General features: G+C 53.9%; 1 protein-coding gene across 5 annotated transcripts in view; it reads left to right on the plus strand.

Annotated features, from left to right (window-relative positions):
* The window catches only part of AGPAT4 (1-acylglycerol-3-phosphate O-acyltransferase 4), a 126,729-nt gene that overhangs the window by 98,968 nt on the left and 12,125 nt on the right, over nt 1-15,636 (plus strand). For 3 of the 5 annotated variants that reach the window (XM_019412732.2, XM_019412729.2, XM_019412733.2), the window contains exons 4-6: nt 11,100-11,261; nt 11,753-11,906; nt 15,321-15,423. In XM_019412732.2, the coding sequence (XP_019268277.1) occupies nt 11,100-11,261; nt 11,753-11,906; nt 15,321-15,423 (419 nt within the window). The remainder of the gene's footprint in view (nt 1-11,099; nt 11,262-11,752; nt 11,907-15,320; nt 15,424-15,636) is intronic. The other 2 variants (XM_019412731.2, XM_019412730.2) reach the window with 2 other exon arrangements.

Raw genomic sequence — 15,636 nt, forward strand, 5'->3', positions numbered from 1 at the left:
GACCCTTGTCGGGGTCGGGGGTTGGGCCAAGTCAGGGGGAAGCCGCCAGACTCTTCTCCCCGGGGACTGCCCTGTCTGCGCTGCGGGAGACAGTTCACATCCACACGTGCTGCTCGAGCAGCCGAGGTCCAGGCAGCGGCCGTGATGCCAGATGAGCCGCTTGGCCTCTTTCCAAAGTGGCACGTTTATTCCTGCCACCCTTCAGCGTCCACAGAGCAGCGTCTTGTTACGTTAATTGTTCAGTAGTGCCCTTTGGCCTTAAATCACCTGCCCCCCAAAATAAATGACTAAATAAATAACACGTGACAGCGAGATCCTTCTGGAGTCTAAGGAGCTCCAGAGCTTCTTAGAGAAGCTTCTTAGAGAAGAAGGGACAAGACGGAGTTCTTGAGGGGGCAGTTTTCACCTGCCCGTGCAACTGCCCACGAGGATGTGCGTTCATAGTGAAGCCGTGAAATTTGCCGAAATTCTTGAGAATGGGGTCATTAAATATGAAATTGGTTTTGGGGGGAAAGGGGTGGGATTTTCTTAAAAAGGAAAAAGACTTGTTGCCTTTTATAAGCATCTGAGGACCCACACGGTCATCCCAGTGGCCTATTCTCCCCTCAGAGCTGGCACTTCGTGGCGCAGGCCAGGGTTACGGCAAAGGCTCCAGTTATCACTTTGAAGAATACACGTGCTTCCCTCCTGCCTGGGGACGGGCGTGGCCGGTGGACAGTTAAGAGCATGAATCACTAAAGCGTCCAGCAAAAATACAATGCAGAGGGGCCGGGTTTCCGGAGCTTCCGGAAGCTTCTCTTTCTGTCCCAGCAAAATACATACGTGTCACTTCATAGTGGCCCTGGCAGGTCACCCCAGGTCATATTTGTTGGGTCTTTGAGCGACACCAGGTGCCTGGTGAGCGTTCCATACACAGAAGCGGCTATGGTCAATATTTACCTGCTGGGTAGGTGCGGCCTGTAGGTTAACGTGGAGGCCAACTGGGATATTGTTCTTTAGATTGTTAACGAGCCCAGATCTGTTCTATCTGTGGCAGTGAGACAAGCCACCAAACACAGCAGCTTAAAACAATGAACACGTATTGGCTCAGCCCGTGTGGTCTGGGATCCAGGCACAGCTCAGCTGGGGGTCCCGGCAAGGGTCTCTCGGGAGGTTGTACTCAAGCTGCCGGCCAGGGTGGTGGTCTCATCGGAAGGCTCGCCGTGCGGTGACCTGCCTCCACCCTCGTCCCTGTGTTTGTTGCCAGGCCTGACCCCTCCCCTGGGCTTCTTCTCAGCTTTCCCCTGGACGTGGCCACTGGCTTACCCCAGGGGGAGCTGTCCCGGAGAGAGCAGGAAAAGACCCCCGAGACAGCACCCACAGCCTTTTTGTGGCCAAAACTCCAAAGTGGCATCATCGCTTGGTCACGTCGTATCTGTCCGAAGTGAGCAGATGAGTCCGGCCCACCCTCCAGGAAGTAGGGTGGGTTACAGGAGAGCTTCGATACCAGGAGGCGAGGACCACTGAGGCCAGTGTAGACCCTGCTACCACACCACGGCAGGACATCTGCTCTCAGACCTCACATAAACATAGTATATGATAGCTCAGCCTGAGAACAGATCGAATTTCTGTTGCGTTTCTTCATATAGGGAGAAGTAGAAGGAGAGTAGTAGAATCATTACCCTAAGCAGAGGGCACCGTGATGTCCCTCACAAAGCTCTCAGGATGGCGACGACAGCCACTGAGGCATCTTCAAAATACTTTCCCAACAAAAGGGGACCGCATTTCTGTAGATGATACCACTGGGCATTAGGGAGATACAAAGGGGGATCGGAAAATACAGTCCTTGCCTTCGGTGATTTTGTAACCTATCAAGAGAGGTAAGGAAGGAACTCGCCTGCCACAGGACACAGGGGGTTGAAGAGGGTGACAACATGGGGCTGAGCGGTTCCCTTGGGGCGGCAAGGTGCGGGTGGGCGGTGGTGATACTCGGCGCATTTAACCACAGACCAGTCAGCCCTACAGCACTATCCTGGGGGCCTCCGTCATTCCGAGTGTCACCCCTTTGTTAGCCCTGGAGGGCCTGGGGACGAGCTGGGTTCACTGTGGTACAGGTGGGATATTGAGGGGTGAGTTCGGGTATTTGGGGCAGCTCTGTTGACCAAACTGTGGGGAGGGGTTTCAATATTTTCACAACCGATGTAACATTCTGGTGCCTACCAGCACATGGGCTGTGGGGCCCCTGGGACACAGGAGACTTCCAGAAGGTGATAGCACTGGACCAAGGCCTCAGGGGCATGATTTGAGGAGCCACGGGAGATGTAGATGAAGGGATGATCATAGAGGTGGGAAGGTGCCTAAAGGGAGACCCTGAGAGATAGGCCCCCGTCTGCCAGGCGTCACGCCCCTCTTCGCCGTCTGGGCCTGGCCAGGAGTGCGTATTAGTTTTCCCACTCGTGTCACGGGCCGCCAGCTCAAGGCCACTGTGGGCTGCTTTCAGACTTACTGAGGCAAGTCAGAAAGAAGGGTGTGGGCAGGCTGCTGCCATTTTGGCGGACCCATCTGGGCCGAGGTGGAGGCCTGCACGGCTCCGGGCAACACGGCCAGCAGATGTCATAAAGCCCTAGGAAATCACTCAGAGGCTGAAACAAGAACGGAACCCAAAGTGTTGGTGCCCCGATTTAATTTTGCCAAGACGTTTGTGGCCCGCAACATCGAATATGGTTCTCTCTGTGAAAGGTTGACACGTATCTGAAAACCAGCATTTCTCCATGTTTGATTACGAAAAGGAGCCCTTTTCTCACTAGAGGTTTCCTGCAGGAAAAATACCAACGCATATTTGTTTAGAAAGGCTGCACGACTGTTGTTACCTATAAACCTCCGTCAACTATAACATTCCTTCAAATTGTAGGTTTCCTGGGTCTTGTGTTCAAACGTGTAAAACTTCGTAGGAAAGTGGACACTTTGAGAGATGAATCCATGCCTTCTGTGCTCAGATATCAAGAGCAATTTTTTCTTTTTCCCTCTACTTACTCCAGAACAGTTCTCTCCTGAGGGTGGCAGGGGAGACATAGATGTATAGGGAAAACAAAACAAAACAAAAAACAAAACACACACAAAAACCCGATGTCTTAGAGTCGCACAGATTGGGACTTGGAACCCTGACTCTTGCATTTACCAGTTGCACGACCTTGGGGAGGTTATCTGACTTTTCTGAACCACAGTTAATAATTCCCATTTATGTGGTGTTGTAAGGGCTTAGTAAATATATAGGGCTTAAATGGATATATGCCTCGGATTAATGAGTATAAGTAAAATACTTAGTTCAAGTGCCTTGCACAAAGTAGGCGTGCAATAATTATTAGTTTCCTTAACCCTAATTAGTTTCCTTTCATTGAATGTTTTCATCTTACGAGAAGGAGGAAAGGGTATGGAAGACAGAAGAGAGAACAAAGGTTTTACGAAGTGGGCTTTGGCTGGTGCTAGACCCCCAGGCAACCGACACCTCCCCCTTCCCATCATTTTTGTGCAATGCAAAGTGTGGTTGTATTCGCTCTCTCTTGGTTTCTTCATACATGGCAGTCAGGTTCCTTTTGGCCCCAGAGAGATTGGAAGTTTCTAGATGGGGAGAAACGTTTTGTTTTCCTTCCCATCAGATACACCTGCAGCTATGGTTTATCAGCTCCCTTAGGGTGAGTTTGCACCACGCTCAATGCCAGTATCACACCGCGTGAGGGAAGCGTGCTTCCCCCCCCCCCCCCCCGCCACCCCACCCTCAGGGGCTTGATCAGCAGCCTCCATATTGCACTCGGGTACCACCCACTATACTAAGAGTGGGCAGGGATGCCACTCTTTGCCTCTAAGTATTGACCTATCAGGCCAGGCATGCGGGGATCTGGCATGACACAGATAAGGAGACCGAGAGAATAGCGATGAGGGGAGGCCCCTTACAACCCGGGGGGCCTCATGACTCACTGGCTAAGGACACAAGCCAGCAGCTCCGTGGAAATACACATATGCACCTTGAGTTCTTAACTGAGTATATTCCTGGCCATGTTAGCATACACTTTATTTTTAAAAGCGTAGTGCCGAGTTCGACACACCAAGGTCTTTTTTTTATTAAACAGGATCCTCTGGCGATGTCTTTAACAAGCCAGGGTTGGATTACACCAACCGATCGTAAATCCAGACTTGTTTAAGCAGCCCTACCATGGGGCTTCCTCCCTGCTCTTCACACAGCCCTCAGCAGACCTCCCAAGCTGGTGATGGGAACCGGCTCTGACTGTGTTGGGCCCCAGTAACTGCTCCCTCTTTGTCACGCCCGTGTCCTAAGGTGCTCGGGGCCCTCCATGCCCCCATCTTCCCTGTGCCTCTTCAATGGCTTATCAAACACCTGCTGGTGACAAGAGGTTGGCGGTATAGCTGTCCTGTTACCTTCTGCCCTTGCGGAGCGCTGGTCCCCCAGCCCTGCCCCTGGATTTCTTGTGCTCTGTCTTTCCATCTGGCCAGGCCCGGGGCCACCTGGGGCAGGACTCAGGAGGGCCATTCAGAATAGAGGATGGGAAGGGGACACACGGATCTGTGCTCAGGAAAGAGGAGCAGGGCATTGCGTGGGGGTGGGGGTGCTCCTCTCTCATCTGCTTTACAGGGAGCCCCGATCCGCTGAGCAGAGTCAAGTGTGATAAATACCCAACGCCCGAGAGTTTACTTTGCCTGCAAATGCCCTTTCCTTCCCCACTCCGCATCTGCGCAGCAGGCAAACTAAGGAGAGCTTTGGGTTTGGTAAGGGCAGGGGTGTAGACTGGGGGGGGGACGGCGGGCAGGAAGAGATGCTATGAAGAGCTTTGAGTGTCGTGCTCCACCTGGATAAATGGCGCACGTTTATTTCCGGTCGAAGAGAGATGAATTCTCAGAGAGTGCTTTTGTCTCTTGTTTGTTTTGTGCATTTCCCTGTGGCTGTGACTAATTGTGGAACAGTGTTCATTTTGTTTTCAGGCTCTCCAGAGATTTTTCTGGTAGTGCGAGGTCCCCAGCATTTTCTTTTTTAGCATCAGAGAAGGGAGACAGCAAGAGAAAGGAATGAGGGCAAGCAGAATGAGGCCACGTGTACGTTACCCCAGTTGGCACGAACGGAGTCTCACCTTTTGACGTGCACACGCGTGCGCACATGCACATACACATACACACACGCCCGGCTCATTGTTTTGAGCTCTAGTCTTATCTCCTGCCTTTTATTGTAGTGAGCGACTTACATTTCAGAGACACGTTCCAGCCCCATCTTTTCTATTCTTGCACCGATCTCTTTTGCCAGAGAGCACGTGTGCTCCGCTCGTTCGCAGAGTGGCACAAGTAACACAGAAGTTGGTAGCTTTCTGTTTCTCTCCTCCCACGACACTTTGAGCGTCTCAAGGCCGTGGGTAACCTTATTCATCTCTGTGTCCCCAGCACCTGTCACAGTGCCCAGTACAAAGGAGGTATTTAACAGACACCTGTTGCATAGACCGAACAGAATAGGGTTTTTTTAAGTGTTTTTTTTAAATGTTTATTTATGTTTGAGAGAGAGAAAGACAGGGTGTGAGTGGAGGCGGGGCAGAGAGAGAGGGAAACACAGAATCGGAAGCAGGCTCCACTCTCTGAGCTGTCAGCACAGAGCCTGAGACGCGGGGCTCGAACTCACAGACCGCGAGATCATGACCCGAGCTGAAGTTGGCCGCTCAACCGACTGAGCCACCCAGGCGCCCCAGCAGAACAGTCTTGATGGTAAAGTCCACACATCAGAAAAGAGGCTGTGCCGTCGGCTGACTTGCTAGCCCTCTGCAGAGATGGGGCCTCACTCACAGTCAAGGAAACATCCAAAGGGTTGAAGTGTGGATGTTTTAGCCGGCTTTCAGAGTTCCACTTAAGATACCCCAGCCAGGTATTTCATATATTTAGTAGAAATACGTGACCTTGGGTGAATCCAAATGACTGACTGGTGACTGTACTGGTAAACCTCCAGGAACGCCCATGTGCTTGGAAACCAGGAAGAGATATTTATACAAACAACACATTGACCAGGGACCATCCTACTGACTAGTGTTAGTCCCTAATTGTGTTTTCGGAGCGGTCAGAGGAGGCGGGGGTGCCGTGGAAAGAAAGGATGCCCTACCTGTTCCAACCGTCCTACAAACCCAGCATCCACACTTCATAGTTTCATCTTATCAGTCGGCGGGTGGCCATGTTGGAGAAAGCCCTCAGCTAGAAAGCCCTGATTCTGCCCAGTTTTCATCACAGAGGCTGTGGAGCTGAGAAAAGTGAGGCAAGAGCCACACGGTCTCAGGGTTGGAATGGACCGGATCTCGGTGTATCTTCAAAGCAGTTCTTTCTGGCACCACACGGTGTCTGCACAGGGGTCGACCAGTTGGCTGGAGGTGCTGAAGGGGCTTGTGGGGTTGGCTGCTTCCCTGAGCTATTGGGTGGTCCCAACTAGGTTATGGGCCGATTGATTAGATTCTTGGGCAGCTGTAGTAAGATGGTTCTCTCTCACACGCACACACTCTCTGACACAACACTCTCTATATACACACACACTCTCTCTCTCACACACACACACACAATCACTCTCATACACACTCCCTCTTTCTCACACAAACACACACATATAGATACATACTTTCACACATACTCTGTCTCTACACACACCATCTCTCTCTCTTTCTCTCTCACACACACACACACACACACACACTCAAAAGTTTCATAAACTGCAGAACGCGATATCACGTCAGCAACTCCCCACAGCTACTAGAAACAGCCAGGTCCTTGCCGTTGTGGATTCCTCACAGGCAGTTGTGCTTCCTATGAACAGTTTTGATCTTCCAGATATGCTAAGTGTCTAGAGGGGCCTGTGGTAAATCTAACTCCTCTGTAAATCCTCTCAGGTCTACCCTCAAAATAAATCCAGAGTCAACAAAATTGGTATTGTTTTTGTACAGTGTCTTTCCTGAAGACGTTACCGTCCACACACAGAAACCCTTGCGTGGCCTGGGAGGGTCATGATAGTGATGGCACATTGAGTTTCCGGGAGGACCGTAAGCACACTGAGGAGAAAGTTTCTAGTCTCTTGGTCTGAAATAGAGCGAAGTTGGGTAAATCTCTTCGCACACTGCCTCTCAGGGAGCCCTGTAATAACCGCAGCCTTTCGCTATTGCCATATGCTGAAGCATGGTTTCAGAAATGGGGGGAATAAAAAAGGACGTTTCGCCGCTGTGCTTACTCTGTGGCGATAATAACAGCTATACGTTATTGAACACCCGTGGTCAGGTTCTCAACTCGGCACTTTTGTGTCTGCTTCCATGTGGTATTCAATCTTTACAACAGCACGTCGCGATAAGTGTGACTTTCCTCAGAAGACAGCTGGGAATACTGAGGCTCGGGAAGGTTAAGTATCTGGACCAAAGTCACACGGCCGAGCCGTGGTAGAGCCTGGCCGAAACCAGGACTGATGTCGACGCTTTCCAAATCCTGTTATCCTTGCCAAGGAAAGGAAATCAAATAAAGTTGCTTTGATTTGAAAGGCAAAAGTTTCTACCTTAATATTTTAAAACACTTCTTATATCAGGTAAACATAGTCAGCATCAAGGCCTAGGCCTAATGATAACATCCGGAACTTGAAGGCTGAAAGATGTATTAATTCCCCATAAAAACAGAAATACCTCCTCTGTCCCTGTTGATCATCACCAAATGGGCTGCTTTGATCTAGTCTCACTTAAGTGGTTGAAATGTGCCGATGTCAAGAACTTCCAAAAATGGTAGTTGTTATTAACACTGCAAAATATTTTGTTGGTGAAAGAAAACAGGAAAATATAATAAAATAATAAAATTGGGGTGGGGGGGTGCCTGGTGGCTCAGTTGGTTAAGCATCTGACTCTTGGGATTCAGCTCAGGTCATGATCTCATGATTTGTGGGTCCAAGTCCCATGTCGGGCTCTGCACTGACAGCTCAGAGCCTGCTTGGGATTCTCTCTCTCTCTCTTTCTCTCTCTCCCTCTCTCTCTGCCCCTCCCCTGCTCTCTTTCGCTCTCAAAATAAAAAAAAAAAAAATCACTTCTGATTTGACCACCTGGCTGTAGCTACTGTTATTTTTTACTGTTTTACTTTTTTCATGGAGTCATAATCAGGCTATAGACTCAGCTTTCATTCCAGACCTTTTAAAAATTTGGTATCATATAATAAGCATTTCCCCAGCTATTAAATTATCTGCAGAAAACAAGTTTTAGTGGCTCCAAATGAAAGGTTGGCAGACTTTGTAATTGGAGGGACAGTGAATATTTTAGGCTTTATGGACCATGTTGCCTCTGTCACAGCTATTCAACTCAGCTGTTGCAGTGTGAAGGAAGCCATAAGCGGTGCGTACCCAAAGGAGAGTGGTTGTGTCCCAATAAAACTTTATTTATAAAAGCATGTGGTGGAGCCGCTTTGGCCCACGGGCTACAGTAACTGCTCTATACTATCATATTATGCACTGTATATACAGTCTGCCATATATACCATAATTCCTCGAGCCCTTCTAGTGTGGGGCACTTAGATGGTTCGCGGTGTTCTGACACAGTAGGACAGCGATGGACATATAGACTCTTGAGCTCCCCTCTTTGGTCTACACATAGATCCTACATCACTGTCAAAGTTCATTGCCTTTCAGCAGTAGGTTACCAAAGGCCCACTTGCGTCTGGTGGGATAGAACCATTAATAGGAAATGCCCCTGAGAGTACTTTCCCCGCCAGACAGCCGTTGTGATTGACAGCATGGGGCCACTCACCTTCCTAGCCCCAGTGGCTGCTACCTTATAGAACATGATCCCCTTCTCCGTTATAGAACAGATCATGTTTTAGAATCCCTTCACGCTGACACAAGGTATTTTGGGGATGAGTTCAAGGATACGTAATTTTTGTAAGTAGTCCTAACCTACCAAGAAGGTAAGTTTAGTTCATTGGGGGGGATTTTCTCTCTTGTTTCCATCTCACAGGCTGTGAGTAGGGAGGTAACAGGAAACAGAGAGCATGAGAACATCCCTGTCGATAGGAGGAGGCTGAGGGAAGGGAGGCAGGGCCTCCCACGACCTGAAAGCTGGCAATGGACAGACCCGGTGGACTGTTAAATGGCTCCTATGGGCAGAGTGATGATCCCCAAGGCCATTTGCTTTTGCGTTCCGAGTGACAGGCACTTCCTTCTCAGTCCTAGTGCGAGAGAGCACAAGTCAGGATAATTCGTTCACGCTTTTAGGATTTAAAGCAACCCTATGTTGAAAAGAAAAAAAAGCTGACCGTAGGAAAGATTCTCACCAGTAATGTGATTGATGCTCTGTCACAGGCCCTCGTCAGCTGGAGATGTACGGAAACCCTGACCCAGGGGCTTTGGCCTGGGAGACATTCTGCCGCCTCAGAGGAGAGCGGGGCTGTGGCCAGACGCCTCCTGGGCTGGCCCAGCGGCCCCAGTGGCCTCAGCATTTCTAGGCTGTTGTCTCAGGGCCACAACATGATGGTCAAAGCCGTGAGACACTTGGCATCCGTGTTCACGGCAGAAAAAGAGCCGGGCCTCCTGGCCATCTCTCTTTTTGTCATGGAGCAAAAGCTTCCAGAAGCCCCAGAACATGGGCACCATGACCCCTGAGCCACCTTGCCAGAACTGGGTCAGTGCCCACACTAAGCTGAGGGATGCAGGAGGGGACACCAGGCTGGTATAGCGGTTAGCAACGTGACTCTGGGCTAGCTACTTCACATCTCTGAGCCTCAGTTTGATTATCTATAAAATGGGGCTATTTCTCTTGATTTCAAATTGAATAGAATTTATATAAGTGCACAGCCCATGCCTGGCACACAGCGGGTCCCCCCTCCCCCCCGCCCACGTACAGCGGGTTCTCTGACCCAGCAGGACTGGCCTTTTAGGTCCTCGGGGGACAGGCCCCAGATCTTATGGCTTGGTTCTCTTCGAGATAACTTGCATGTTGGGTTTGTGAGAATAACAAAAGCAAAACCCATCAAAACATAGAGACACTGAACCTGAACGGTGTCTGTGCTTTGTCTTCCCCACCGTGGGGCAAGATGTTTGTTGTTGCTTTAACATAAAGGGGGCAAGTGGCTGTTTTTTGCCGCTCTCCAGTCTGCACAGGTGCGTAAGGGGATACGTATCGGCTTATTGGTCTTCACCGAGCTGCAGCTGTGTGGTTGCTGGGGACGTGACAAGTCTCGTAGGCTCAGGGCATAAGTAGACAGTCGTCAGTCCGTATGGCTGCCCGACTGTCCGCATCACTGCCTCGGTCTCCCATGCCGTTCATCAATGACGGCTATCTCGAAGAGTATCTTGGCCAATTCCAAAATTAAGGGTGAAAAATATAGAACCCAACCCACTAGATGTAAGGCAGTTTTGGGTCTCCCCTCATCCGCCTGGACCCCTGGTCTTCCCCAGGCCAGCACAGGCCGCGTAGACTAGCATAGCTGGTTAGGGGCCTTGGCTGAGCGGCCTCAGGGGCCCGCCGGTTGGTGGGCCAAGCCCTTGCGTCTTGAGCCAGCCTCGGGCGGATGTCCCGACCCCACTGCCAGCCTTAGAGATGAGCCAGCGAGGGGATGGGTGGGGAGCCCCCAACACGATCTGGTGAGCTACGCTCAACTCCAGGCTCCCCCATTTTGCAGCTCTACGATGCAGAGAACCGCCCCCACCCCCACCCCATTTCCTAGTCTGCGAAAGGAGATCATGCCTGCCCTGCCCGCACAGCCAAGTTTGCCTGAGGACTGAGTGAGACCTACAGAAAGGGTTTGGTGTTACAACTGCATGGCCAGCTTGGAAAATGAGCTGAGCATCGATGACCCTTCAATGTCCCTCGCTGTTCCAGACGCTGCCCAGATGCCTGCGCACCCCTGCTAAGAACCCCCCGCTCCTCCCCGCCCCGCAGACTTAGCACAAACTTGGCCTCGAGTTAACCGGTGCGGAGGCTCCGGCTTCGTTTTCGTTGTGCTGTGGGACCGTCCCCTTAGGCCTTCGGAGAGCGCGTCCTCTCCCCTTTTTCTGGTAGCGTCTCCAACAGCCGTGGGAGAGGCCCCGCAAATCCCCCTCGCGGACTCCTGGGCCCCCTCCTCTGTTCCAGGGCTCCAAAGTCCTGGCCAAGAAGGAGCTGGCCTACGTCCCGATCATCGGCTGGATGTGGTACTTCACCGAGATGGTCTTCTGCACACGCAAGTGGGAGCAAGACCGCAAGACCGTCTCGCAGAGCCTGCTGCACCTCCGGGATTACCCCGAGAAGTACTTTGTACGTGAGACCCCCCACCCCCCACCCCCCGACCCCGCGGGGCCACGCCCCCCCGGTGCCACGCCCCCCGGTGCTCTGAGGGCCCGACACGCCTCGCTCCTGCCAACTGCCCCGCTAGCCTCCCCACGGTCGCACACTTGTCCTTCCCTCTGAACTGACTGGTGCAGAAATAAATCCTCAGGACACTCTTGTCACACACACTCGGGACACTCTTGTCACACACTCACACATTCACTCCTCTACTATCCTCAGGGTAAACGTTGGTCTCCAAAGCTCAGAGACAGGAAGGCCACCTCTGCGCCCCACCTGAGGCCGGGGGCCACGCAGCCGCCGGGCTGTCCCCACTCGGGCCGTTCCCTAGGGCTCCTGGGGGACCGTGTGTGACCGAGGCGTGTGACCGGGGGCAGCACGTGACTCTGAGAATGAGCATGACCGGGGGCCCTGTGTGTGAGACCGGCAGCTGTGTGTGACCGTCGCCCTGTCCTTTCCAGTTCCTGATTCACTGCGAGGGCACTCGCTTCACGGAGAAGAAGCACCAGATCAGCATGCAGGTGGCCCGAGCCAAGGGGCTGCCCAGCCTCAAGTACCACCTGCTGCCACGCACCAAAGGCTTCGCCGTCACCGTGAGGAGTTTGAGAAATGTAGGTAAGGAAGATCCCAGAATCCCCTGCAGCAAGGAGACCGAGCCCCAGCACCCGATCTGAATGGCTGTCCCCTGGCAGCGCGCCCCAGCTGATGGCGGCCGGTCGCTGGGAGGGCAAACGGGGGACAAAGGATGGCTTGCCAGGATCCAGGCCAATGCTCGCTCTCTCCCCCCCCCCCTCCCTCTCTTTCTCTCTCTCTCTGTCTGTCTCTCTCTGCCACACACACACGCACACACGCTCACACGCACACACGCACACACCCAGGCACGCACACGCGCACGAACTCTGCGCAAACACCGCCCCCTCCTGCTCAGCACCGGGACTGCAGGGCTGTGCTGACCTTGTGGATTCCCGGGTCCTCACCTGGGGTCAGCCAGGCCCCACGCCTGCTTAGCCCAGGTTTTTGTTGTCGTTTCGCTTTGTGTGGCATTTCTTGCCCATCTGGTGGCACCAGCTGCCTCCAGCTGATGAACCCTGTGACCTTGCCATCTGTCCCCGCTGACCCCGAGTTGGGAGCATTTGTTTTCCAGCGTCCGGTCATGACTCCGTCTCATCTTAAATCCCCGGGCAGCCAGCCCCCTCCCAGAGGTTCACCCCCTTCCTCGTCTGCCCTGAGCGAGGCTGGTGACCCTCGTGGCCCACGTCCCCCGGGGCCAGGCGCCGCCCGGGCCGGAGTCCGGCAGCCGGTCCAACAGCTTCTGTCCGCACACGGTCTTCTTTGTTTAGGCCCCCAGGTCTCGTCTCCCTCTTGGGAGCACAGGGATCTGAGTGTCCGGCGAGGGGTCTCCTGCGGCGCTGCCCGCGCCCGGGGTCGCGCGTAAACCCGCCCAGGCCCCCTGCGGACCCGCCCGAGCCGGGCCCCAACCTGCGGGGCAGCCAGTCCTCGGGTGGGGGGGGCCCTACCCCCGCCCCGCCCCGCGGCCGCCGCCGCAGGGGAGCTGAGCCTCCCGGGCCCTCGGCCCCGCCCCCGGCCCCGCCCCGCGGCCGCCCCCTCCCTTGCTTCAGGCCCGGCCCCACCCCCTGGTCCCCTCGCGGTCGCAAGGCTGACCCGGGGTTTCCTCCCGCCCAGACACCAGCGCGTCAGTCCGGGCTGGCTCGCGGGGAGGGGGGAGAAAGGAGAGCCCGGGCAGCCGCTCGCAGATCCCAGGCCGCGCACCGAGGGCCCCCCCGGTCCGCCTGCAGAGCTGCCCGGAGGCTAGACCCCGTCACTGAGCTCCCCGCTGCCCCCGGGGCCGAGGTCGCCCGCCCGGTTGCTGGTCCCTCCCTCGGCCTCCCAAGACACCAGCTGCTCGCGTCCTGCATCGCCCCGGGGAGTCGGGGGCAGACCTGAGACCCAGCCCTGAGTGCCGGGGCGGCGGGGTTGGGGAGGGCTTTCGCGCGCGCCGTGGGGCCCCGGGCGCATCACCTCGCAAAGCTTCTTGGAGTCGCGAGGGTTAAGTGAGAAAACGGGTAGAGGACTCGGCCCCGGGCCTGGCGCGCACTGAACGTTTACTCAGCGCTCACCCTGCTCGCCTCACCTTCGCCCCCTGGTGGGGGCGCCCAGCTTCGGGGTCGGGTGTTCCCCGCGGGGTTCCGGCGCCGCGCCCAGACGGACCCCCTGGCTGAGCTTGGCCTGCAGGCCGCGGCATCCGTGCGCCCACCGCCCCGCCCCTCCCCCCACCCCGGAATGAGCGCCAGCGCGCGCAGGGCACTTGTCATCTGTCCTGTGCGCAGGCTCGTCACGCGTGGCGCGGCCAGAGTGTGCTTGCCAGATCCAGCGACGCAACCCTTTGTTTACTTCCAGTTTCCAGGTGGGGAAGTTGGGGCTTACAGAGAATTTAAGGAACTTATTCCAAATGGCTCCACTAGTCCACAGAGGCTGGGGCTCAAGGGCTTTGCAGGCAGATGGGTTTCCTGCTGGGCCGTTGTGTCCCTTCAAGACGCTTCTCTTGGGGTTACTCCTCTGGAAACGAAGAGAACTGTGCAAGTCATTAGTTTTTAGGCTGTCCTCTGGGGACCCCCTGGCGCTCCCCTGTCCTTAATTAACCAAAGCCACCCCACTTGTGTGTAGGAGCCAGTCTGAAGGAAGGAGGCTGAAGCCCGCTGAACTCCATGAGCCACACGCGCCCTTCTTGCTCCCAGACCCGGTGACCCCACAGCCACACCCGGTGCAGCCCGAATGCCTGTTACCATAATGCCTCCACCAGCCTCACTCGCCCCTGGAGAGCCACACCTTTCCCCACCGGAATGACAGGATGGGGCAGAGGTCTGGGGGCAGAGGTCTGGGTTGCTGGGGGGTGGGGGGCCACCCCCTGGGCACTCCTGCGAGCCAGCCCCAGAGCCCCTCTCTCCTCAGCAAAGACCACCTCCAGCTGCCACAGCGCCCCACGCAGACCCCGCTGGCGGGCAGGCAGCAGGTCGAAGCTAATGGACAGTGCTTTTCTGACCGGGTTTTGAATGCTGGTTCTTCATATTCCCAACTAGAACCAAGACATCCCGTCATCCTCCTGCCCACTTTATGAAGAGTAGCCGTACCCGTGCCAGGATCTCGGTACCGTATCAGGCGCACAGTCTCCCCGGCACAGTGTGCCAAGCCCTGCGGACAGTGGTGACTTTCGCCAGCTCAGCAGGCGTGGGAGGAGGGCATCGTGGGTCCAGGGGAGCTAGGCTCCGGGAGGCTGGGCGGCCTGTCCGAGAAAAGATCCCGCAGGCACCAGCCTGACTCCACAACTCCTGTTCCTTCTGCTGCCCCCTCCTGTCGTCCTGACGCCACAGGAATGGCATCTGTCTCCCCTCCGTATTTCCCTCTCCACGGCTATTCCCTCGCTGTTCCCTCGGGCATTCTGCATCCCTCCCCGCCTCCCCCCAGTAAGCTGCAACAGTGAATTCTGACAGCAAGCTGCGGGGTTAACTCACCGCCTGGGAGACGCATTGAAACCACACGTTCTTCTTTGTTTCTCTGTCATGTTTCAGCCGACTCTAGTTCAATTCCTTAAGAGGTTCCCCACATCCACTTCTAGTTTTGTAGCTATCTTATTTTTCTAGAGGGAGAAACGCTGGTAAAATGGTTACACTGCCATCAACTTAAGACATGTCCTTAGCCTGCGTTAGATTCGTTGACCTTATTATTGGTATTTGTCGAAATATGGGTCCTTGTTGTAGTACGTCTAGAAGGGACATCGCAGTATTGCTTTAAACTGATCTGACCTCAGTAATAACTCTGTTCTCAGCTACTAAGTTAGTGTGCTGTCTGATTACAGAAAGTGATGTGTGTTCAGTGAAGGCATTTGGATGATATAGAAAAGCATGAAGAGGAACCCAGTAATCCCACCATCCTGAGATACCCAGTTAGCAGATTTCAGTATTGTTTTCCAATGTGTGTATCTATGGGTTCACACGCTATATACTGCTTTGTATTTGTTTTATTTTTTTATAGTTTCAGCTGTATATGACTGTACACTCAATTTCAGAAATAATGAAAATCCAACACTGTTGGGGGTCCTAAACGGGAAGAAATATCATGCAGATTTATACGTCAGGTAAGTGGGTTCCATTTTCTTCCCAAAAAAGAGAGCGCCCATCGAAGTAAATAAATCCCAAATGGCCGGCCAACCTCTTTCCGGGGAAATCTGTTTAATATTTTCTTGTCTGTAATCTGTACTGAAACGGACCCATTCACTACCCGTGTTAGTATTAGAAACTCAAGACACAGGCCACTCATGGGAATAATCAGGGGAGGCCTCGTTTCTTCT

Source organism: Panthera pardus, unplaced genomic scaffold (assembly GCF_024362965.1).
Source record: "Panthera pardus isolate Hobbes unplaced genomic scaffold, ASM2436296v1 HiC_scaffold_17, whole genome shotgun sequence".
NCBI classification, from domain to species: domain Eukaryota; kingdom Metazoa; phylum Chordata; class Mammalia; order Carnivora; family Felidae; genus Panthera; species Panthera pardus.